This window comes from Rhagoletis pomonella, unplaced genomic scaffold (genome assembly GCF_013731165.1).
Source record: "Rhagoletis pomonella isolate Grant_MI unplaced genomic scaffold, Rhpom_1.0 Rhpom_scaffold_00003, whole genome shotgun sequence".
NCBI lineage: Eukaryota > Metazoa > Arthropoda > Insecta > Diptera > Tephritidae > Rhagoletis > Rhagoletis pomonella.
In genome coordinates this window covers 43,104,621-43,131,377 of record NW_023458557.1, presented here as the reverse complement: position 1 = coordinate 43,131,377, position 26,757 = coordinate 43,104,621, and the positions used below count along the sequence as shown (strand labels likewise).

At 35.3% G+C, this 26,757-nt stretch overlaps 1 protein-coding gene across 5 annotated transcripts in view; it reads left to right on the top strand.

Annotated features, from left to right (window-relative positions):
• The window catches only part of LOC118735228 (leupaxin), a 434,003-nt gene extending 412,280 nt beyond the window's left edge, over positions 1 to 21,723 (top strand). For all 5 annotated transcript variants that reach the window (XM_036464881.1, XM_036464880.1, XM_036464882.1 and 2 more), the window contains one exon: positions 20,758 to 21,723. In XM_036464881.1, the coding sequence (XP_036320774.1) occupies positions 20,758 to 21,024 (267 nt within the window). In that variant the 3' untranslated portion in view covers positions 21,025 to 21,723. The remainder of the gene's footprint in view (positions 1 to 20,757) is intronic.
• Positions 21,724 to 26,757: the final 5,034 nt, after the last annotated feature.

The following is a 26,757-nucleotide window of genomic DNA, read 5'->3' as shown; positions in this document are numbered from 1 at the left end:
TAAATCAAATAAAATTTAGCAAAATAAAAGAAATAATAAAAACAAAATTTTTTGGCAATCGCTCCATCCGAGGATCGAACCTGGGACCTAAAGGCTTTAGTACGCAGCACTCACCACTCGGCTACCGCGGATGAAGGAATCGGTTGCTTTATTTTCGCAGTTAGCGCAGAACACAAAGAACTGCAAAACTAGCATAGACATCCACCCTGTCGTCGGTAATGCAGTCACCGAAATAAGTTCTTATTCATTTTAAATTGGACTCCTATTTGAATTAGTATGGTGACTGCATTACCCATGCTAATTTTGCATTTGCCCTGTATTCTACGCTCTTTGAGTTTTGGTAAGTGTTGTCACCGAAAATTCCCTTCATCCGAGTTAAGTTTGGGAATTAACTCTAGGACTTAATCCGGATCAACTGCAGTCAATTCCCGAGATAATTCCGAATTAACGAGTTGATCCGGATGCTTTTAGATAGCAAACAGCCGGACAAAATTCGATTTAGCCGGCTGCCGATTTGTTAGCCGTTTTGTAAAAAAAAGTTAGCCGTTTTTAGCCGATTTCGCTATTTGCGGTATTTTATTGAAATTCAAATATATGTACATATAAGTTACCGTTTTTACAAATTTGGCGATCCAAAATCTATTAGAAACTGCTAGCCTTACCTCGGAGAAAATTATCATGTCGGACTGTGTTAAGTATATAAAATTTAAAGAACTTTCTCTAATCCGAAAAGTCTTAAAATACTGGGCCGATTTCAATGATTTTTATTTTATGTGAATATATATTGACCCAAATATGAACTGGGACGCGACATTTTAGATTATAATTTTTTTATGAAAGTATAGCTGATTACTTACAAACATCATTTAAATCCAAATCTTATATTTTATGCAAAAATTATGAAAATTTTGCATTTTACCGTTGATTGCACTTACCGTTGATTTTTGGCAAATTTTTGTTGACGGTATTTCCTCATATTATTCTATATAAAAAAAAATTGTAGAACATACTTTGTATGGAAAAAATTCGTAACACCGTTATAAATAAATTACAAAAATCAACAGTGTGTCCTAGCTACTTAAAATGTTCACCGTATACTAAATTTTAATGGACTACAAAACTGCATACATACCATTTTGTAAAGATGCTGATTAAACAATTAAAAATTAAAATTTTGGTGAAATTTTGTAGAATTTTCAAAATTTTTGCACAAAGTCTGAAATTGAGACTTATATTGTGTTTGTTGACTAATCAGCTATATTTTCATAAAAAAATAATAAACATTAAATAAACTAATTTTTGGTTGTTTTTGTTTCCGACAGGGTGGGTGTATGATGTATTTTGGAACGAATCTCCGTCACTCCTTCTCAAATTTGTTTTGGAGACAAACAGGTTTCGGCGTTGTGCCATCTTTAGTATAATTTTCGTTCTGGATAATTTTTATTGGTTGCTCGTATTTATACTCCTTGTTGACTACCTCTTTCTTTTGTTAGGTACGTCTTCTTAGTTTTGTAGTATTTGCTTTGCTGGATAGGTAGATGAATTTTTCTGGTTTGTTTTTGCTTACGGGTAGAAGTCAGTGATTTTTACCTTCTTTGTTTTTGTAGTTAGTGTATTCCCTTCCATGTCTATCCTTAATATTTTGTTGTTGTCATTTTTCTTCTCGTACAGTAGCTTTAGAGGTTCAAACAGTACGCCCTATACAGTATTTTTTTGCTAATTTATTTTTTGTTCTTTGAAGGTCTTCTGTTTATATATTTCCATATTTTCTAATATATTCAATCTTTGTCATTTATGTTGTACACGGAGAAGTTCTGTTGTTTGTGCAATCTTCATTGGTGCGTTTTTATTTTTGATCATGTGATTTGCGAAGTTCGATTCTTTGTATCCTCTGGTTTACGTTTTTTATACCCGAGCGCACTTGTGCACAAGGGTATATTAATTTTGTTCACATAACGGTTGTTTGTAACAGCCAAAACGAATCGAGATAGATATAGACAAATGTATACATAAATGATCAGGATGAAAAAAGAAATCGATTAAGCCATGTCTGTCTGTCCGTCCGTCCGTCCGTCTGTCCGTCTGTCCGTGTACACGATAACTCGAGCAAAAATTGAGATATCTCAACGAAATTTGGTATGTAGGTTTCCCTTAATCCAAGGTAGGTTGGTATTGAAAATGGGCGAAATCGGACTTTAACCACGCCCACTTCCCATATAACGGTAATTTCCAGAAATACGAAAACTGCGATATTTTAGTAACTACTGAAGATAATTCACTCAAAATTGATATTTACAATAATTTTTAGACGAAAAATAAGAATATTATAAATTTTTGGAAAATGGGCGTAGCCACGCCCACTTATGGTTACATGTGTATATCTTGGTAATCGCTGCACCAATTTCTTCCAAACTTGGCACAGTTGTTGGCCTTCGCATAACATACCAAAATTTTTAAGATCGCTCAATAACCACGCCTACTTCCCATATAACGGTAATTTTCAGAAATACGAAAACTGCAATATTTTAGTAACTACTGGAGATTATTCACTCAAAATTGATATTTATAATAAGTTTTAGACGAAAAATAAGAATATTATAAATTTTTGGAAAATGGGCGTAGCCACGCCCACTTATGGTTACATGTGTATATCTTGGTAACCGCTGCACCAATTTCTTCCAAACTTGGCACAGTTGTTGGCCTTGGTACAGCATAAAAAACCGCCGAAACTTTTTAAAATCGGACAATAACCACGCCCACATCCCATATAACGGTAATTTAGAGAAATACAAAATCTTCGATAAATCATTAAATATTGAAGCTAATTTATTCAAAATTGATGATTGCAACAATTCTTTACCAAGAAATACGTTTATGGTAAAATTTTGGAAAATGGGAGTGGCACCGCCCACTTATGATCACATATAAGTATACCGGTAACCGTTCTACCAATTTGTACCAAACTCGGTATGGTTATTGTACTTGCCACGTGTAAGCAAAACGTTGAAAATTATTGAAATCGGACTAAAATAACGGCCGATTCTCATATAACGGTAAATTTAAGAAATGCTTGAAACTTCAATATTTCGAAATTGAAGGACGCTAATTTACTCAAAATTGATACACCTCGGCTTACCATCTAGCGGAAGGTTTCGGAAGGGTGAAAAAACATATATTTAATACTTGCGCCGGGTATTTAATGTTCGGCTCCGCCCGAACTTAGACTTTCTTACTTGTTCTTATTATAATCCCTTATGTATTCTCGTCCATGTTTGTCCTATGTAGCTGTATCGGCACTCGCAGGTTAACTTGTAAACGCACTGCTTATCTAGCGGGTCTTCCTCGCTTATTTTCTTTTTCAATATTCCTCCCACAGTGTTCCTTGTTTAAATGATGTCTGAATGTCGTACCTATGAAAGAATTTGGCAAGTTTATACGATGTCTTTCCCGTGTAAGTTAGAACTGCCCAAGTTTTTTTTATTGTTTTCCTCTTTTCTGCCCTTTTTCGATTTTCTTCTTTCTTAACTTTTCAACCAGGTCTCTGTTATGTCCATTATTTTGCGCAATGGCATATATTGTATCCAGTTCATTCTTGTAGTCTTCTTCTGTTAGAGGGGTCGTTTCAAGCCTCGTTATTCGTTGTCTAAGTGCTGCATTTTTGTGTTGCTGTGAATGGTTCGAGCTGTTGTGTATTATTGTATCTGTGGCTGTTGGTTTTCTGTATATTTCGGACTCTATCTTGCTCGTGGTATTGTTTATTCTAATTGTTAAATAAAAAGATTAACTATTTGGATTTAATAATTAAAACAAACGGCTAAACCGGCATCACATAAATTTTCCTATTGGATTGTAATTACTTAACAACAGTTAACAAAGAGTATAAATACGAGAAACCAACAAAAATTATCCAGAACGAAAAATTATACTGAAGATGGTACAACGCCGAAACCGGTTTATCTCCAAACTAAATTTGACAAGGGATGACGGAAATTCGTTCCAAAGTACACAATTAAATAGTTGAGTTGTTAAAAACTTAAAAAGTGACCGGCTTGTTCGATATAAATTAATGGCGTTTTCTGTTCTGTTGGCCGGTTTTCTTCAGCCCTTTCACAGCTTCACGTGTTCATTTCTAAAAATATTGCCCTCCGACTATAGCGTTGGGTTTCTCGCGGTAACGTAAAATAACGGTCGTAACTCTACTTCGCCAAAAACGTTGCCCTGTAAATATTACCAGATGTGAACTAAGATGACGGCTATAAACACCGTAATGTAATTTGACGGCACCGTAATATTTCTGACAGCGACAGTGACGGTGTAGAACTATTTATCAATGTTTTTTGGCAACGTCATATTTGTAGCGGTGTATTAGAAAATTTGTTTACAATTCCATGAACGAAAGACACAAGATCAGGCGCCAATGAAAGAAAGAAAAAAGTAATTTTCTAGCTGTCGAAATCTCGACGCCATCTTTGTTGTAAGAAGTAAACAACGAAGATAACGAAGAAAACCTCGTAATTGTTGAACGCATGAATAATCATTTTTATACCCGAGCGCACTTGTGCACAAGGGTATTATAACTTTGTTCACATAACGGTTGTTTGTAACAGGCAAAACGAATCGAGATAGATATAGACAAATGTATACATAATTGCTCAGAATGAAAAGAGAAATCGATTAAGCGGTAACTGTCTGTCCGTCCCTCCGTCCGTCCGTCTGTGCACACGATAACTCGAGTAAAAATTGAGATATCTTAACGAAACTTCGTACATGCACTTCTTTTGGGCGTAGGACGGATGGTATTGAAAATGGGCGAAATCGGACAATAGCCACGCCTACTTCCCATATAACGGTAATTTTCAGAAATACGAAAACTGCGATATTTTAGTAACTACTGAAGATAATTCCCTCAAAATTTACATTTAGAATAACTTTTAGACGAAAAATAAGAATATGAAAAAATGGGCGTAGCCACGCCCACTTGTATATCTTGGTAACCGCTGCACCAATTTCTTCCAAACTTGGCACAGTTGTTGACCCTGGTACAGCATACCAAATGGCCGAAAATTTTTAAAATCGGACAGTAACCACGCCCACATCCCATATAACGGTAATTTCGAGAAATTCGAAATCCTCGATAAATCAGTAAATATTAAAGCTAATTTATTCAAAATTGATGGTTGCAACAATTTTTTTACCAGGAAATACGTTTATGATAAAATTTTGGAAAATGGGCGTGGCACCGCCCACTTATGATCACATATATGTATCTCGTTAACCGTTCTAACGGGTGATTTTTTAAGAGCTTGATACCTTTTTTTTAAAAAAAAACGCATAAAATTTGCAAAATCTCATCGGTTCTTTATTTGAAACGTTAGATTGGTCCATGACATTTACTTTTTGAAGATAATTTCATTTAAATGTTGACCGCGGCTGCGTCTTAGGTGGTCCATTCGGAAAGTCCAATTTTGGGCAACTTTTTCGAGCATTTCGGCCGGAATAGCCCGAATTTCTTCGGAAATGTTGTCTTCCAAAGCTGGAATAGTTGCTGGCTTATTTCTGTAGACTTTAGACTTGACGTAGCCCCACAAAAAATAGTCTAAAGGCGTCAAATCGCATGATTTTGCTTATTTACGAAGCCATTCAACCAGAAATGAGCCTCATCGCTGAACAAAATTTGTCGATAAAAAAGCGGATTTTCTGCCAACTTTTCACACATTCAACACATTTCGAACCGAACACTGATTTTGGTAATAAAATTCAATGATTTGCAAGCGTTGCTCGTTAGTAAGTCTATTCATGATGAAATGTCAAAGCATACTGAGCATCTTTCTCTTTGACACCATGTCTGAAATCCCACGTGATCTGTCAAATACTAATGCATGAAAATCCTAACCTCAAAAAAATCACCCGTTAGCAATTTGTACCAAACTCGGTATGGTTTTTGTGCTTGCCACATAAAAGCAAACCGTTGAAAATTGTTGAAAGCGGACTAAAATTACACCCGCTTTTCATATAACGGTAAGTTTCAGAAATGCTTTAAATTTCAATATTTCGAAATTTAAGGATACTAGTTTACTTAAAATTTATACACCCGCTTATCATGTAGCGGTAGCTTTCGGAAAGGTGGAAAACATATATTTAATACTTGCGCCGGGTATTTAATGTTCGGCTCCGCCCGAACTATTATACAAATTCTTCTATAAATCATGTCTTTGTGTTAAATTATTCTTTACCTTATGTTTACACACGTTGTCACAAGCGAATATGAAGAAAATTCCAGTAAAAATCCACCACCAAACGAACAAATGTAAACAAACGGCCAATGTCAAAATCGCCCTACTTTTTTCCTAAATGCGATTATAACGGGCTAATGGTTTGCTGGCGTGATCTTGTATTTTTGGTTCATGTACAATTCTTTGACCAAAATAAAATCATTTAATATATATTTCTATAAATTTTGAATAATAAAGTGGAAAATGCGTGGACGGCCGAAGCACAAAGCTACGGTACGTTCATTTATGTCTATTTCGTTTCTACAAAAAATGTTGCCTTCTCAGCGCTCTCTTTTTAGGGTTTGTGCATAGAGGGCAAAGAGAAGGTTGCATTTTTTCACCAGGCTTTTATTATTCACAAGAACGAAAACATCACAAAGTAAACTTATAAATAAAGTGTAAAATAAAAATTAATCTAAAACTTAAGGGGCATCTTTTCGCAGCCAAATATATATATTTAAAGAAATAAAAGAGATCATATTAAAAAAACTTTATTGTAAAAAATACAGGTCAACCTTCTTTAAAAGAAAAAGTTGCATAAACGTTGAGGAGTGGTAATTTTTATACCAGCATTTCTCCGCCCACGCTGCACCTTCCACAGCAAAAACATAACTGATCAATAACGACTACGAACATACATAGGGGAGTAATTCAAAAAAATTTAAAGAGAGGGTAAATTTTACCACCACCTCCACAGTTAAAGGTTATACAAAAATAATTTGTAATGAATTTACCAGTCTCTGTCTTTGTGATTTATTTAACGAGTGGTGTAAAGTTTAGCTACGTATAACCTTTATTAACAAAAAAAATCATGATTTTACTAGTCTTTCTACTTGCGATTTCTTTAAATAAAACATGTAATTTTTTTTTTAGCTTTTTTTTGCCAATATAGCCGGTCGGCTCAAAAAATTCTGGCAACACTGGATGGACTTTTTTTATTATATTTTTCTCAGCTTGAAACCTGATACCTACCCAAATGCTCACTAGTTTTTTAAGGCGAAAACCATCGGACGCTTAAAAAAATAACGATGTGAAACAAAACTCTATGGGAAGACAATACCTGTGAATAATTGTATCATGGTGCCAACATAATATATTAGGGGTATTCTCCAAATCTTGCAAAGCCATTGCACGTAGCACGGATTGCATGGATTGCATAACTTGCAAACACACAACAACAAAATACATGGGAAACGACATTTCCTATCGCTGCAAAATATGCAACGTCGAAACCCATGTATATATTTTGCAAAATAGCATAGCAAGATATATGCGACCCTGTGCTAGTAGTTTTGTTGTTGGAATTGCTACATATTTCTCTCATTCCTCTCATCTCGCTCACTTCATTTTTTTCTGCTGTCTCTTGTTATTGTATTTGATACATAATTTCGCTGCTTGCTACCCATGCATTCTACCACTTTGCAATGGGGTGCTCTCGTACTCTTCGAAATTTGGGATAGTATTTTTGCATTTCGTGCAATACGTGCATCGTGCAATACTTCGAGAATACCCCTATTGTTGCTTATTATTGCTCTCAGACAGGCATGTGAGAGAGTGACAGAGAGTATATGGACATCAAAATACAATTCAATATTTCCTTTTTGGTTGTTGTTGTTTCCGACAGGGTGGGTGTATGATGAACGAATTTCCGTCATTCCTTCTCAAATTTGGTTTGGAGACAAACAGGTTTCGGCGTTGTGCCATCTTTAGTATAATTTTTCGTTCTGGATAATTTTTGTTGGTTGCTCGTATTTATACTCCTTGTTGACTGACTACCTCTTTCTTTTGTTAGGTACGTCTTCTTAGTTTTGTAGTATTTGCGGTGCTGGATAGGTAGATGAGTTTTTCTGGTTTGTTTTTGCTGACGGGTAGAAGTCAGTGATTTTTACCTTCTTTGTTTTTGTAGTTAATGTATTCCCTTCCATGTCTATCCTTAATATTTTGTTGTTCTCATTTTTCTTCTCGTACAGTAGTTTTAGAGGTTCAAACAGTACGTCCGATACAGTATTTTTTTGCTCATTTATTATTTGTTCTTTGAAGGTCTTCTGTTTATATATTTCCATATTTTCTAATATATTCAATCTTTGTCCTTTATGTTGTACACGGAGAAGTTCTGTTGTTTGTCCAATCTTCATTGGTGCGTATTTATTTTTGATCATGTGATTTGCGAAGTTCGATTCTTTGTAGCCTCTGGTTTACGTTTTTTCTTATTTTAATCCCTTATGTGTTCTCGATACCTTGTTCTTATATTTCGTCCGGTTTAATGAGAGACGTAATGACGTGCAAATACTAGAATTTTAAAAAATTTTCATGTGAAATACACAAAATATTTTTGTTTAAATTAAACGTTTTTTTAACAAGAGTTTAGATTAAAAATACTCCTAATAACTAAGTAAATCAGAAAGACTTGTGGAAGTTCGAAGTCAATGCCAGTAATACGCGGTGACCCTAAGAAAATTTAAAAAAGTAATTTTCTCAGAAACTTTTTTATTATTTTTTCCACAGGCGTCTGTGCAATACCAACCAGCTCCACTACAACTATAGTGAGTTGTAGCGAGCTTAGTGCACTCAAATTTTTACCCCCATGTCTGGTATGCAGGGGCGGAAAAATTTTCAACATATATCGTGTATATAATTTTAAAAATCACCGCAATTTAAGATTTTTAAAGTTTTGGTAGTTTTTAATTTCTTCAAGTTTCCCCTTTTTAAAAACTTGAGTGGAATTCCAAAATTTTCTTAACTTTCAAAACTTTGTGAATTTGAGAAATTTTAGTAAATCCCAATAATTCAATTAATTCAATATTTATTTTATTTTTATTTATTTTATTATTGTAATACAAACACAACAACCATGAGTTATATTTCGAGTGTTTGATACTTAATTAGTATATAACATTAAACCAAATGGAAAAATATTTAAATGACCTATTGATAGGAACGTTATTTTATACGCAAATACATTAAAGACTTACATAACTAGGGCGTAATAATAATATAAAAAATTAAGAATTACAAAAGCCTGGGAAAGGAAATATTTAATAGGGAGAAATTGATAAAAAGGAAAAGGTAGTGAAAAATCAGAGATGAATAAAGGAGTAACTGTCAGATGATATATGTACGCACTTGAGTAATCATTCTGTAAAAAATCGCATTAGTGCCCTTCTGAAGTGCAATGTGCTTTTTAAGCCCCTGATCTCCAAAGGTAAAGTATCCCATAGACGGACTGCATACACAAAAAACTGGCGCTCAGATACTTTGGAATTCCCTGCAAAAATCGTTGGACCATGTGGTCTGTTCAAATATCTTTGAACATGGGTATATCTGCCTAAGTAAGATAATAAATATAGGTAGTAAAAACATTTAAAAATATATGTATACACAGTACACAAATAATCACTTTTTTGTCCTCGGCAATATGTTCAAACATCTTTGAACATGAGTACATATCTGCCAGGGTAATAAAATTTAACATAAAAAATACGTGCATATGTATGTACCTACTTAGACAATAACATATACTCATCCATATGAACATGTATTTAGAAAAGGATCGTTTTGTCTGCACATGCAATGCAAGAAACAAAACATACTTATTTACATACAGAAAATATTTACGTATATGTATACAGTCCACTACTCTGTCAAATGTATGATAAGCAAAGCAATCGAAATTCTCTGCGATCTTGTTGCCTGAGTACGAAGATTGCTGCTTATCATAACATAAATTTAAAATCACATAAATTGTAATACATACTGAAATAAGAGATCAATGCGTTTATCTCTTGCATACAAATATATATACACACCAGAGAACAGCTTTGAGTATGATCGAGCCTTTTTGATCGCACTCACTAAAAATCAAGCACAAGCGAACGCCACACTCGGCTACTATGTGTTCGATCGAGATGCATACCCGACAGCTGCTTTGGTTACGAACGAGTCTGTTCGATCACCCTCGCTATAAATTGAGCACAAGCGAACACCACACTCGGACACCCGCAGCTAACCCGAAAATTTGTGTAACAATGAAACGGACACCCGTACATTGCGATAAAATGCAGGACAACAAAGAAATTTACGCTGAAGGTAACTGGCGCCAGTATGTTCCCACAAAGCATACGAAAATGTTGTTGCTTTGTGCTTGTGCATACGCAATGAAAAAATTAGAAGCGAAGTAGACAAAAATGTTTTTGCATCTATTTCGTATAGTTTCGCGTGGAAAGCTGTGTGTGTATATATTAGAACACAGCCTAAAACTATGTAGGTACATAAGTACTTTTACAAAAAATAAATGTGCACCGAGTGTATAGGGCTTGGGCATTGCCGATCTACACACATTTATACCTAAATGGATGTAGGCGTCGTGATGCCGCATTTTGTATGAGCAAAAATATAAGAAATGGTTAAATGTACACTTAAACAAACTACCGAAAAATTCAACCTTCTCTTTACCCTCTACGCACAAAAACTAAGAACACCGCGATGAGAAGGCAACATTTTTTGTAGAAACAAAAACGTCATAAGCCAATCAAGAAAATTTTGTGCACACTCGGGTTGAAACTCGGACACCCGGGTATATTGAGCTGCAAAGCACCCGAACCCAATCAAGTATGTATGAAAAGCAATCGGGTGTTGTGGCCAACATGTTCGTCTTGAGCTCAGTCGATAACGAACAATACTTCTGCTCGTATACAGAGAACGATGCAAAACGGGTTTTGTTAGATGATCGAGTATACACGAAAATCATGCACCCGCTGCAGATGTCTGATACACACATACCTATGCATGCATTAGATAATATGCTTTGCATGTATATAGCCGATGCACATGCAAGCAATAAAAATATAATTAGAAGACCATGGCATTGGTTGGTAATCTTATGTAAATATACATACATACATGCACATGTACATATACACACACATACATATATAATTAGTTAAGGAAATAGAGTTAGAAAATTGTATATAAAAGAAAAATGTTGAATAAACTAATCAGATTCGTAAAGACTCTCAATAACACGCTTCTTTTCTTTCTTTTATATTTTATGCTTTACTTCCCCCCACCAGAGGTAAGGGGTAAAGCATCTAACTATCTGTCTTCTTCTTTCTTTATTAAGGTTTTACTTCCCCCCACCAGCGGTAAGGGGTAAAATTATTAATATTGAAAGTACTAACCTCTTATTTTATTAAACTCTACTTCCCCCCACCAGTGGTAAGGGGTAGAGAATTTTAAAATAAGAGTATTTGTAGTTCGCGCATTGCTGAGCGTTACTTGTTACCCCCCACCCGAGGTAAGGAACAAGTGACTCAGCTCTGCTACGAACATGGTCTATTTGTGGTATATTGGAGTACTTACAAAAGTGTTCCTCTGTCATGCTGTAGCGGACCAACTCGTGTCTCTGCGCCAGCTTATTGTTTGTTACCCGATCACTGCTCGTGTTTTAACGAAATGTGATTGAAGTTGAGCATTTGAACGCACATTTGCATGTCTGGCTGTAGCTGAACGTGTAGAGATGCTCGCTGTTAGTTGTTAGCTTCCAGCATGTTCAGGTTCGAATGCCGTTAGAGGCAACATGTAATTTTTAATTTTTGCTTTTGGTTTTTATTAAGTTCGAAAAATAATCTAAGATGTGAAGAAAACAAGCATGTACAAACGAAAAAATATAACAACAATGCCATTGTTAATATGTTGGAGTAGTTTTGTGCTACTCTGATGTATTGCAGGGATGGAGTATATGGTCCTGCCATAGGACATCGCAATGTTAATTGGACCATATTTTTTATTTGAATTGTGGTTAATTTTGGAGTACTCCTTGGCCCTTAGGGACTACTCGTAACACGCATGCATGGAGTATTCGCGATTTTTGCAGGGTTAAAGGTCGTATAAAGTAATTGCGAGGAACTCGCTGATCGAGTTGCTTGAAATCGTTCATAGAGTTAAGATGGATTATGGTTTACCAATATTTTATGTAGTTGTATTAGAACCTTGAGTTTCAAATAGTTATTAAAGGAGATTGAATATATTCTTATAGCATGTTCGGAGATGTGATCTCTGCGCTTAATACCAAAAATATATCGGGCAATAGTATTAAATAAGACATTGAGCTTTCTGTTGCACGTAGTATCGCAATTAGCATACAGTTCGCAACCATAAAGCATGGTTGGAAGCAAGTATGTCTTGGCTAAGAGCACGATTGAGAGAATACAAAGGTTGCGCCGATCTCGGACCGCTATTCTTCTCTTAACGAATTTGACAGAATCGTTGTTTGCATGACGTCACACTGGTGCAACATGTTTACGTTTTCCTTGCAACATTTTTTCTTCTTCTTCCATTCTTGCTCACGTTTTGGCATTTCTCTCTCGCAATTGCACCAGTGTGACGTCACACAAAAGTTATTCTCAAAAATCCTCTCTGATCGGCGCAATCTTGTATTCTATCATTCTTGGGCTAAGAGCAGTCTGATTTTAATAGGTGTAAAGTACTGGGTAATGCATAAGGAGCACAACATTCCGTACACTTTGGCTATTACGGTAAAAATGTGGTTCTTCCATGTCAATGTTCTATTAAAAGTCACGCCCAGGTTTTTGGCAGCATCAACGAAATTTATTACCGAATTTCCTACCATTATTTTTAAATAATTGTCTAGCTCAAAGTGTTTTTTGTATATTGTAATGCACTGGGACTTGCTCGGATTCAATATTAGGCCATTATCAGTAGCCCAGCCATTTACTCGACACAGATCAGCATTAAGATTACGTATGCAGGTATTAATTGATTTTAGTGGGGAATCCAGATATAATTGCACGTCGTCTGCGTAAACATACACTTTACAATGTTGTAGAATTTTCGGTAGATCGTTATCATATAAGACAAACAACAGCGGTCCAAGTATTGAGCTCTGCGGCACACCGTCAATAACGGACAATAAGCTAGACACAGAGCTACCAACGCATACCGCTTGTGACCTCCCTTGGAGATAAGATCTGACCAGGCTTACAGCTTGGAAGAGAAATTAAAAAGATTGGTGAGTTTTAAGCAAAGTAATCTGTGGTCAACGGAGTCAAAAGCCTTTAAGTCATCAAGCAAAGTTAAAAAAAAGTGAAATGATCTTTGTCCATATTCTGCCTTATATCGTCAGAGACTTTCAAAAGAGCAGTAACACAGCTTCTGTTCGGCCATAAGCCAGATTAATGAATACTAATAAGAGATTTTTTACTCATAAACGTGTTTATTTGGCGATGCAATATTCGCTCCAGAACCTTCGAAAGGAATGGCAAAATGGCAATTGGTCTGAAGTCACCATTTGGTTTCAAAAGAGGGATAATTTTAGCTTTCTTCCAACAGCTCGGAAAGGCGGACGTTGTCAATATAGTGTTGAAAGCGTAGGTAAGGTAAGGGAGAATGAATGGCCATATACACTTAATGAATTTAGGATGGATTCCGTCAAGAAAAGATAACACACTCAAGAAGTTATTAAGACAAACATTATAACCATCATAACATATGGGTATTTCCATACGTCGCATACGTGACAGTCATACGTTTCAATGTGATACAAACAAAGAATACCATTTGTTTTCTTTAACTTTTTTGGGCCATTGTATAACACATAATTAGCTATATATTTAACCGAAAAATTAAAACAATCGAACTGCTTGGTCCTGAAATATAAGGATTTAAAGAGAGTGTCGTTACGTGACAAAAAATGGAAGTAGATTTTTTCTTTTCTTACAAAATCGCAAAACTCTGCGAATTGTGGATGGCTATTTTCATGAAACTTATTTTAATGTGATTTGGAGCAATTCTAGTTTTTTTGAATTAGTGCAACTTGTTTCAATTTTCTTTTACAACCCCAAGTGTGAAATTTCCGTCGTCATATTTTTGTTAATATTGCTTTTAAATGAATTTTTAACGCAAATAAAACATGTATTTTATGTAGAATATACTTTATATTTTGACTTCAGCGCCAATTCAGGGCGAATTTGTTGGAATTCTATGACTTATTATGTTTCAACTACATACGCCAAATTCGAACCAAATCGGACCATAAATACGGGTTTTCAAAATATCTCAACCTTGGCGCCACCTAGGAAGACCATTTTACGCAAACATGATTCTACTTACATAGCCAGTACAGTATATTTTGCTTAGCTGCACATCCTTCTTTGCACGAAAAACTTGTGCACCTAACCGAAAAAGGCACTTAAGCGAATTTTCTTTACTACTTCAATGAGGAAGGTATCCGAATCCCTATGAAACCAAATAATGAAGAAGCACTTATCACGTAGAAAATAATGCAAGCGAAATTTTTTTTCGAATGGTATCTTATTATCTATATAAGTAGAAAAATTGATAGCCATTTCCGTTGTTCTGCGATATGAGTAAAATTAATAAAAGCTTGTAAAATTAGGTAATTGTAGGCCAGTGCAGGTAAACGTAATACTTTCTTTGATAATTGATACTATTTGCACAATTTTTAAGGCAGCTATCGCCAATGTGCAGGTATGTTGAATGCATCTATCGGAGCAGTTTCCTTATAAATGTTAAAAATAATGTCTCAGATGCGCATCCCATCCCCATCTTAAATGTGCACTTAAGCATAAAGGCATCAAAGCAAAATATACTGTATATATTTTAAAAAGCAGACAAATCGGCCCGTAAATACGTTAGATATAAGTCTTTTATTTTTTTTTGTCGTGGTAGACCTTTCGATGGAAACACCCATATGTTACTGCGAGGACGAGACAGATTAACAAACTTAGCATTTACTTCATCAACATTTACAGATTCAGTTGAGACAGAGATTTTACTGTCGATGCCAATTTCACGAATACGCTTCCATGTATGCTTTGAGCTTACTGCAGTTCTGAATTGGTGCTCACAATATTTCATCTTTTGGCATTTTATGGCCTTCGAAACTCTTCTTCTTATAGACTTGTACTTATTATGGGCTGTGTCGGAATTCAATTTCTTCCAGGTTTGATACGCACTATTCCTATCATCAGTCAATTTTCTTATATAGGTGTTAAACCATGGACGACTACCATGCCTGCTTGGTTTTGTAATTAGAGGCACACATGTCTCGAATTAGTGTGTTAATATTTGTCGGTATGAAATTAATTTGATCGTTAGCAGACGTCATGTAGCGAACAAATCCCCAGTTGATTGGATTAACACTTTCATTAAGTCTTTCGTAGCTAATATTATTAAAGGTACGGTAGGAGTAGGAAGACTGATTGCTATCAAAACGAAAGTCAAAGGTGAGAAAAATAAGGTCAGGTTTCGAAAAATTTGCAGCTATAAGCTGATCATACAAAAGTACACTAGACAACTCGTTAACGATAAAAATGTCCAGTAAGGTGCTGCAGGTACGTGTAAAGTGCGTAGGTGTTGTTTGATTTACAAAACAGAGTCCCAGATTTTTTACGTGAAGTGAAAATTTGTTATCTTTAAGTATATCACTGTTAAAGTCACCAGTTATAATAATTTTGTTGTGGCCTATGGTAAGATTCTCGAGAAAATCAATAAACGCACAGCCAATAAGTACCTTGTCAAATTTAGTAAAAATTTCTAAAAATAGGTACTCAATGGTGCTGGAAAGTGGCGATGCGCAGTTAAATTTGCACGAGAGACCGTTTCTTACATAAATAGCCACACCTCCTCCATGACAAACTCTGTCCAAGCGGAAGAGCCTATACCCATTAACATGAAATAAGTGATCGTTATGACACGGAGAGAACCATGTCTCTGATACACACACCACGTCCACATTCGAATTTTCAAACAGATACCTAAATTCATCAATTTTCCTTGCTAAACTTTGGGCATTGATGTGGCAAACTCTAAGGCCCTTCTTACGTTTACTCAATATGCGAATCATGTTGAAACTATCGTCTCTGGAACCGAAACCACCATTAGGAGCCATGAGCATCAAAAAAATAAAAAACAAACATAGCACATTGCATCACAGAAGGGCATATCCGTATGAAAAGTAGATATGAGTATGTCCGATATCTGTGGAGGGAGAATGAGGTAGAAGGAAATGGGAAGAAGGAGATGAGAACTAGTATAGGAAGAAGGAAAAAATTGCAAATATAACAAATAAATTTATAAACTAAAGTCATACATTCTAAAATCGTTCTTAATTTAAAAAAGTTATCTATGTTCATACAAAAGTTTGATTACGATGTGCTGGATGCTGTTAACACACGGACATCTTCAATGTTGGACACCTTCACTGCGTTGCATTTCCCTGCAAAAAAGTGTGCGACTAATCTCTAAAGGGAGTATTCCGAGATTACTATCAATCGGGTACAATTTGGCATTAATTAGTCGCAACTAGTCTCATACGGGTACTATTGGAGGTCAATTAGTCTCGACTCATCCCTTATGGGTATAATTGGAAATCAATTAGTCCCCAACTCATCTCTAACGGGTACTATTAACGATTTAATGATATGTACGCACTTAGTCAATGAAGTTTCAAGTGCGGCGTTGGCGCACAGAGAGAGTATTCGCCTAACAAAACTGGTCACCCCGGTTCGAATCTCAGCTGGCTCAAATTTTTATTTTTATTTTTTAAAAGTGACTAGTCGCTTTTTATACCCGCTTGGGTATAAAGGTGAACAATTAGTCTCTTCATAGGACATGCTCGAACAAAAGCGATCAGTTCATTCCATATAAAGAGATCAAAAGTGGTATTAGTCGCATGCTCCTTTGCGATTGCTCCCGGAGTCATCCCGGATTAGTCCCATTTTTTGCAGGGTTAGGTTTAACTCGAACATACACACATCCACGCATAGAAAACACAGATGCCAGTCGTTGTTTTCTTTTGAGCTGCATTGCGAACTGCAGAACTTCACGGCTATTCTTGGTGAGGCTCTCGTGGATGTCTATTCTCCCATCTGCTTTGTGTCCAATGTCTCGCAGCGCAATTGATCTCTTACTCTGCTTGCAGAAATGTGTTACGGCGCTAAGAAGTCCCCTGCGAAAAATTGTGCGACTAATCTCTAAAGAGAGTATTCCGAGACTACTCTCAATCGGGTACAATTGGGCATTAATTAGTCCCAACTAGTCTCAAAAGGGTACTAATGGAGGCCAATTAGTCTCGACTCATCCCTTATGGGTATAATTGGAGATCAATTAGTCCCCAACTCATCTCTAACGGGTACTATTAACGATTTAATGATATGTACGCACTTAGTCAATGAAATTTTATGTGCGGCGTTGGCACGCAGAGAGAATATTGGCCTAACAAAACTGAGCACCCCGGTTCGAATCTCAGCTGGCGCAAATTTTTATTTTTTTTTAAAGTGACTAGTCGCTTTTTATACCCGTTCGAATATAAAGGGGAACAATTAGTCTCTTCATAGGACATGCTCGAATAAAAGCGATCAGTTCATTCCATATAAAGAGATCAAAAGTGGTATTAGTCGCATGCTCCTTTGCGATTGCTCCCGGAGTCATTCCGGATTAGTCAAATTTTTTGCAGGGTCGACATCGGTCGCTAGCAGAACCTAGCTTAACTGTAGCTGCCGTAGCTTTGCTGTTGTTGTTGTCATTATTGGGAACGCGGAAAATATCACGTACCGGTGGAGCAATCATGTTGACAGCGCTACATAGCTTGGAGAAGGTATCTCTTAGATTCTCTTTACTCGCCTGCGGGATACCTCTTATGATAGCATCAGACGAGACAAGAGAATTTTGACACTCGTCAAGTTGTGCTTTGAGTGTATGCACTTCAGAGTTTAGCCGTATAATACGAGAACTCTCATTCCCGTCGTTAGGTTGAGACTTTAACGTTTGCGCATCAACGCGCAGCTGCTCAACGTGAGCGCACACAGCTTCAGCTTTGACTACACGGGCTTCGATCTCTTTGATGGCAAATTCTAAGTTTTTAAGATCAGCCGTCAACTCACCAAAACGCTGCATCACTCGCTCTTCGGATCTCTTCATGCACTCGGAAAGTTGTTCGATGATGCTCTCTTTCTGCTGGTCCATCTTTACTCGTATTTGTGAAAACCAGTTATTTGACTGCGGGCTCTCGCTTCTTGCACTGGAGAGGCAGCAGCTTGGCGGGCTGTTTCCAATTTCCCCTACCTGGGTCCGCCACTGCTGGTATGTCCATACTAGGGATGTCAATCCCGAGATCCCGTAATCCCGGTGTTTTTGAGGTCCCGAAAATCCCAGGATTTGCTTGCATAAATCCCGTGATGCCGAAAAATTTTAAATATCGACGATTTTAACGTATGATCTTTGTAAAATGCCGTTTTGACTGCAATTAACAAAAAACTTGAAACTGTACTTTTAAATTGCAGTCTGAGCCTTTTTTGAAGACGATTTAAATGATTTTACTCATAGCGTCGCAAATGTAAAAAAAGGAAAAGTTAGATAATTTTTCACATCAATCAACTCAAGAAATTTTGTAGTGGAGGAGATAGGGGTCATTATCTTCATTTGTCTTTTGACAGTTTAGCCTAAAAGTCTTGAGGCCGAAATATGTTTTTCATCAGTAGGTTGTGTATGTAAAAATTTCGGGTCAAGATTAGAAGACTCCGCTTTGTATGCTTTGCTACTCTTACGCAAATATTTTAAGTAAAATAATAACAAAACCGGCAAAAAAGGAGTGTGTGTTTTTAACCAGGCCCATTTACCAACATGTATTTCGACCCGCTGAATCCGATTCTGAGATCCGTATGACTCAAACACTCTTAAAATTGTGAGTAAATTGCAAAAAAAAGGGCAAAAAAATCGCCATTCGCCATTTCTTTATAGAGTAGAATAAAGAGTGGTTAAACAAATTTTTTTTTTTGGAAATTCTTAAACGCTACCTCAAATTATTGTTATTTGTGATAAAAAAGAGAAACTGGTTTATTATTTTGAAAAAAAAGTTTTCTTAGAGGTCGCGCTGGTCGGTTTTTTATAAAAACGCTGATGTTCTAAATTTTTTTATTTTCTTGACATGTTAAAATGCAGCTAAAAATTTGTTTTTTACATATAATTACTCTGGTATTATTGGGAAACATTCCCTTAATTACATGCCTATCTTGGGCAGTTAGAATGGGCCTAGTGCCCGAAAATATGCTCTTGAAAAGAGACTAGTAAAATTAAAACGTTGATACTGAACGATTTACGCATTGTCATGGGTTGGAACTTGTTACGAGGGGGTTTTTGGGGTTGCTAATTAGGGATCTGAAGTCAGTTTTTCAAAATTCAAAATGGCGGATCCAAAATGGCGGTCCATTTTTTAAAAAAGGATTGGATTTGTTCGAAACCCGGCACTCGAGAGTTTTTGTGGTCGCCGATTACGAATCTGAAGTCATTTTTTTTAATTCAAAATGGTAGATCCAATATGGCGATCAAATTTAAAAAAAGTACTAAAATTAAAACGTTGATACTCAACGTTTTAAACATTGTCAAGGGTTAAAACACGTTTCCAGTTTGTTTCTGGGGTTGCTGATTACGAATCTGATGTCAGATTTTCAAAATTCAAAATGGCGGTTAAGAGTTTCAAACAAATCTAATAATTTTTTTTAAGTTGGTCGCCACTTTGGAGAAATCGTTTATGTATATTTTTGTTTAATGTTTTTTTTTTTATTAATCATAACTTTCAAAAGTACCTGGTATTTACATCATTATTTGTGATGTATACGTTCCTCAATCACATGGTTTTTTAAATACAATTTTAAAAATGTTTTACTTTAAAATTTGTCTGATTTAACAAATATCGCTAGCTTATAGTGCAAAGTTGCTAAGTCCCAATTTAAAAATTGTATAGGAGAGGAAAAACTTCTTATAGCCATTTTCTTCAAGTACTTCGCAAAACTTTGAATACAACATATCGCCTGTTTAAAGCAAAGCAAAACTCTTTATTAAAAGATTTCGAACTATTTTGACCTTATCGAATTTTCGGAGCTATTTTTGGACTTAGCAAATTTTACTTTAATTGAATATAAACAAGAAAACATAAAACAAGGAACTGTATCCTTTTAGAAACGATGCCTTTTTAATTTATATAGCCTCCTGTATAAAAATATGATTTTTCATAAAAAGTAAAGTTAGCAATTTTTCACTCTAAGCTTGCGATATGTGAGGTTTATCGTAAATTTTAAATAGTTTTATTTCATGGTATGTTTAAATGTTTTCAGATATTAAATTTTTACTTATATTCATAAAAGATATGACTCAATGTGAATCCCGGGATCCCGGGATTACTTAAAAAGTATCCCGAAATCCCGGGATCACAATTTTCCTCATATTTTGGCATCCCTAGGTATACTTAAACTTCGAAGCGTTGCCAATTCTAAAAAGTTAACCAAATACTGCACTACGCGTAATTGTTCAGCAAAGCTGGTTGCAAATTTGTATATCCCATGCCAATAAATCTATTCTAAATATCTAAGTATGTACATATGTATGGATGTGCGTATGTACATATATGCAAGTATACATTTTAACAAATAATTTCTTTGGCTATTTCCAGGATTGCCGGCGGCCGTTCCAAGGCGGCTCTTTCTTCGATCACGAAGGTTTGCCCTATTGTGAGACACACTACCATGCTAAGCGTGGCTCCCTCTGTGCCGGCTGTTCGAAACCCATCACTGGTCGCTGCATTACTGCCATGTGCAAGAAGTTTCATCCGGAACACTTTGTGTGCGCCTTCTGTCTGAAACAGCTCAACAAAGGCACTTTTAAGGAACAAAACGACAAGCCATATTGCCACGAGTGTTTCGAGAAAGTTTTCGGATAAAAACATTAGCTGAGATTGAAAAGCCACAGTCACGAACAGTCATTTTCGAAGCATATGTATTGCTATTTACATACACATATACAATATATTACGTATGTAGATTGTGATGTTACTTCTTTTGATGAAAATATGGATTTTTTATTTTACAAAAAGTTTACTTACACTTTTTGTAATTTATGATTTATTTCCATATTATTAATTGCATTTTCGCCACCCAAATTGCAACGATTTCGGAGAGAAATTTCTAAAGGCATACAATGTTTTTTTGCCGATTCTATAGCTAAGAATTTACTAGAATCTTTAATAAATTGACGTTTTTTTATTAAATTTTAATTGCTTAATATAACCAATTTTAAATGTTATGCCGACCAAATATTAAACATCGTATTATTAGGATTTTTCTACTTTTTTTCGTTGTAAATATATTAACAAATTTGTTTAAAATTTGTAAACTGTAACGTTTATAATTTCTTGTTACTAAACATAACAATTACACGTAAACACTGTAAAGCGTATGGATTTGCAAAGCTGTGCACGGTCCCTTTTATAAATTTGTTGACTAAATCATCGTTTAATATCCGCACAATCAAAATTAGAATCAAGCTTCCAAGTATTGAAAACAAGTCTAAAAGTTGTTTGTATACAACGGGACTGAAAGTTAGCTGCTCCCCAAAGGAGCAAGTACGGAGCAGTACAAAAGCAAAGTAAAAAATAAATTTTTAAATTTCTAACAATGCTCAGAAATAAATATCATTTTGAGTAGTAAAATAAAATATTTTCCTTTGGAAAAAAAGTTAATTTATGTACAAACATGTATGTATGTATGTACTTTCGTATGTATACCGCATAGAAAAGAAAAAAAAACATGTTTATATGTAAGTACACTTAATAAAACCATCAAATGGTTTACAAAAACGCCATTCTTTTATTAAAACAAAAATATAATATAAATATTAAAATTTGCATGCATCGCTTTTTAAATGCTTTAGTTGAAGCGCTCACCAAGGGCTTCTTTGGGAGCAGCAAGGGAGCGCTTCTTTCTAATGACACACAATATTAAAATACAATGAAGTATGAAATTAGGAAGTGAGCGCTTACTGCTGAATATGGAGCGCTCCAATAGAACTAATGGAGCGCTTCTGGCCCCGTTGGGTATGTATGTACATATCTATACTAAGATATTTCAGGAGAAATTCTATACTATTGAAATTTTTCAAAAACGAGACGAAATTTAAATGAATAAATTTATAACGAAAGATATTACGATATTTTATTTATCCTTGGTAAGGGTAGCGCTTACATGCCTTAAGGGAACAACTAAATTATAATCATGACTTGTGAAAGGTGAAACTTTTGTGACTCTGCACCATTATCGAGAATGGAGTTATTGTAAGTTTAGTACAACATAATACCCATAGGGTAACCAAAAAATACATTGAGTTATTGTTTTTTTGCTGTTTAGGCTGTCGATACAATGCTTTTGATGTACATATGTTTGTCAACAAAATTCCTTTTTTAGAAAACGTTTTGCTACAAATTTCACATTTACATGTACGTTTTATCGTTAATTTGGAAGATTAATGCACAAACGAAAAAAGGTTTTCTGAGCAAATTTCCTGGTTTTGCACTTGAGCTAGTTGCTGGTGAGAGCACTGGTGGACTTCTGTTGGGCGGCCCAGTCAGAATTACTTCTTTTGCTGACCGTTTGTGATCCGCCACTGAACACCGTCTTCAAAACAGGCACAACTCAAAATTTGTCATTTTTGAAATTATGCGCTAAAAATGTAAACAGAGCTTCTATTTACCTTTCAGCAAAAGCTTGATAAAATTTTGTTTATAATTTGTTAAAAAAAAACCTAAGGTAAGATCTCACTTGCTCATATGATTATCATGTGCTAAGAAATAATTTTTCGAATGCTTTGACAATTTTGAGTTGTGCACCTTTTGAAGACGGTGTGCGATTTGTGTGGGCACTTCCAAACCAGCTGTGCTTCAAAAACATGGCCCTATTATGTATGGCGACTGATAGCCGATGGGCAACCATATACTAAAATTCACAGTACGTATGGCAACTTGCTACTGACTGTCGGCTACTGAGTCCAGTAGCGCAATTTTCTGTTTCCCGCTTATGATGACAGTTATTCTCCCGGAACAAAATTGTGGGGGCACTTCCAAGCAGTGTTGCCACTTGAAAATATTTTTAGGTACCAAAACGCTTACCAAATCATTTTCCAAACTACCAAAATTTTTTCGTCATTAAAACTAGATTCCTTGAATTTGCGGGGTTTTTAGATACACAAATTACCAGTAAAAATTAAAACTACACTTATTATTGTTTACAGAATTGGTTATCAATTCAGACCAATCTTTAAAGTTAAAAAAAAGAAATCCGGGCCTTTAAATAAAAGAATTAACATAGTGTATAAAAAACTTATGTAAAAAATGTAAATGTGATTCAATTCATATCAACATTTTTTATGTGTGAAAAAACAAAATCAGATATTTTATGCATTTCAATAAAAAAAAGTTCCAAACTTGTTTCAATTTGCATACACTCACCCTTTTTTACCAATACACTCACACTTGCAAATTGCCTATCACCAATTTTTCTTTCATACTTCTCGTTCTATTTCAATAGCTAATCGGTCATAGCTTTGATAGAGTTTTTGTTTGCAGAAAATTGTCTGCTTAATAAAATATAGAAAAAACAAGTAAGAGAAGCGCTGTCTTCGGCTATGACGAAGGCTTCATACCTTTCATGAACATCTGCAAATTTTACTTTGACAGATTACTGCTTTTGAATACATCTGCTTACATCGATACAGGAGTTACATACCTATATAAAAAATTGGATCTGAACAATCAGAGATATGGAAGATATACCTTATATTAGCACCAATCTAAGTGATTTTCACTGCTATGTGATCGGTATGTAACCCGGTAACACAATTTATTGGGTTTAGTTTCCTACTTAAAGGAGATATATCGCAAAAACTGGTATCTGAACAATCAGTGGTATAAGAGATAAAGCTTATACAGCATAGATTTTGACGATTTTCTCAGTAGACTTTGTATCTGAACAATCACATGTATTGAAGATACATATATGTTATAGTCACCCGATCCTTGTTATTTTCACTGTAAGTATTCTGTTAATAGTGAGTGAAAATGGTGCGAAATTTCATGTTCCTAGCTGCATAAATGGAGGAGTTATGATAAAAGACCTCATACCTGAATAATCAGTTGTATGGGGGCTGCAGGTTATAGTGACCCGATCTTTCTTATTTTCACTGTAAGTCTTCTGTTGACAATGAGTGAAAACAGCGCGAAATTTCATGGTCCTAGCTACATAAATGAAGAAGTTATAACGAAAAATCTCATATCTGAACAATCAGTTGTATGGGAGCTATGGGCTATAGTTACCCCATCTTTTTAATTTTCACTGTAAGTTTTCTGTTGGTAATTATTGAAAACAGTGCGGAATTTCATGTTCCTAGCTATATAAATGGAGGAGTTATAACGAAACATTTTATATCTGAACAATCAGTTGTATGGGAGCCATTAGCGCACACAAGGGGTGGGTTTTGGGGTTCAAACCCCCCCTAAAGCAAATAACCTCAAATACAATCTGTATCTTAAAGCTAAGAATCCAGCTCTCAAGGAAATTATAAGAAATATTTATTATAATTTCTGTTGCTTGAAAAAGCGCTTTGCTTTTGCTGTAAATTTTCACGAGGGAATAAATATACGATCATTTTTTTTTCTTGAGAGCTGCAAACTGATTTAAGAAATTTTGGTAGAAGAAAATTTCTTTTCCATTTCTCGTCCGTCGTTTTATATGAATTTTTCGTTTTTCTTGAGAGTTCAGTTAATTTTTTCGGTATTTGAAATATTAAAAAAATTTAGCAATCGTGAAAAATCACCATCTATCGAAAACCAGAAATCGAAAAAATTAACAAAAATTTATTTTATTTAAAAAATTTATTTTTACTGACTCTTTTTAAAATTTTTTATTAGGTACTTTTGAAAGTTGAGCGCATCTTGAGTTTATAGAACTTTTTATTAAGCAAGTAGTTTTTAAGGAAAGAACACAACCGACTTCAATTCTCATATTCAATTTTAGGGGTACCGTTAATTTCTTCATGATCCAATCATCGGATCTCTAAAACAAATTACGGGACGAACCTTTCTAATAAAAAAAGGATTATTGAAAACGGTTCACGTGGTCCAAAGTTATGTATTCCGGCGAGATGATAACCTCCGTTTTTTTTTGAAGTCGGTTAAAAGCGTTTGAGTTCTGTTAATCTGTAAATAAAGTGCAGTTTATGAATTTTAAAACGTTTATTTATTTATTACATATTGTGCAGAAAACTTGCATAAATGTAATTTAAAGAGGGTATTATCTGAAGCAAATTTTCACTATTTTCCGGTGATATATCTTGAGAAATATAAAACCCCCCCTAAAATATATTCCTGGGTGCGCCCGTGATGGGAGCTATAGGTTATAGTCACCCGATCTTTGTAATTTTCACTGTAAGTAACCTGTTGATAATGGGTGCAAGTACTGCAAAATTTCGTGTTTCTAGCTGCATAAATGGAGAAGTTATAACGAAAAATCTCATCTGAACAATCAGTTGTATGGGAGCTATATGTTATAGTGGTCCGATTCTTCCGGTTCCGACAAATGATTAATACATTATAAAAATACACCCACCTACCAAATTTTATTCGGATATCTCGAAAACTGAGAGACTAGATTGCATACAAACAGACGGACAGACGGACGGACGGACAGACGGACATGGCTAAATCGACTCAGCTCGACGTTCTGATCATATAAGTATACATTTTAATGGGTCTATCTCTTTTTATTCTGGTACTTACAAACATCGGACCAAAGTTATAATACCATTTCATGCTCATGAAAGGTATAAAAACAAAAATTATCGTATACGTGTGAGCAAAGTGGAAGCAGTGGTTTGAACGTGTAAACACAAATTAAACGAACAAATGTTCAATTGGTTGTATTTTCAAAACATTTTTGCCTACCAAAAGCTTCATCAAACCAACCAAGCTACCAGCGGAGATTGAAGCTACCAATTTTGGTTCAATTGGGCCAAAACGGGAACGCTGCTTCCAAGCCAGCTGCGCTTCAAACAGTTCTGCTCCCAGAACATAATTGTGTGGGCACTTCTATGCGCACCTTCAGACGCACCTTCAAACAGTTCTGTTTCCATAAAATACTTTCGAATCAGTAAGTACGTTCTTATGTATATGGGTTAGAGTGGTTCAAAAAAACACTCTTTTTGGAAATTCATAAACGCTACATCAAAATATTTTTATTTGTGATAAAAAAAGAGACACGTATTTTTTTATTTTGAAAAAAAGTTTTTTTAGAGGTCGCGCTGGGCGGTTTTGTACAAAAACACTGACGTTCTCAATTTTCTTATTTTCGTGACATGTTAAAATGCAGCTAAAAATGTGGTTTTACATGTAACTAGTGAACCCGCATGGCGCCAAAACGCCAACATTTAATTAAATTTTGTAAACAGGTGAAACCCTATTTAAAAACCTCTAAAAATACATATTCCTAATGATTAATCTAAACCATTTCTCAGTGAAGAGAGGTCTCGCATGATGTCTGTTTTCATTTCATCAAGTTTCAAATCTCCCTGTAACTTAAAGAAATAAAACCTGTGCACATCTATGTAGAATCCCAGTTCTTTAATTTGA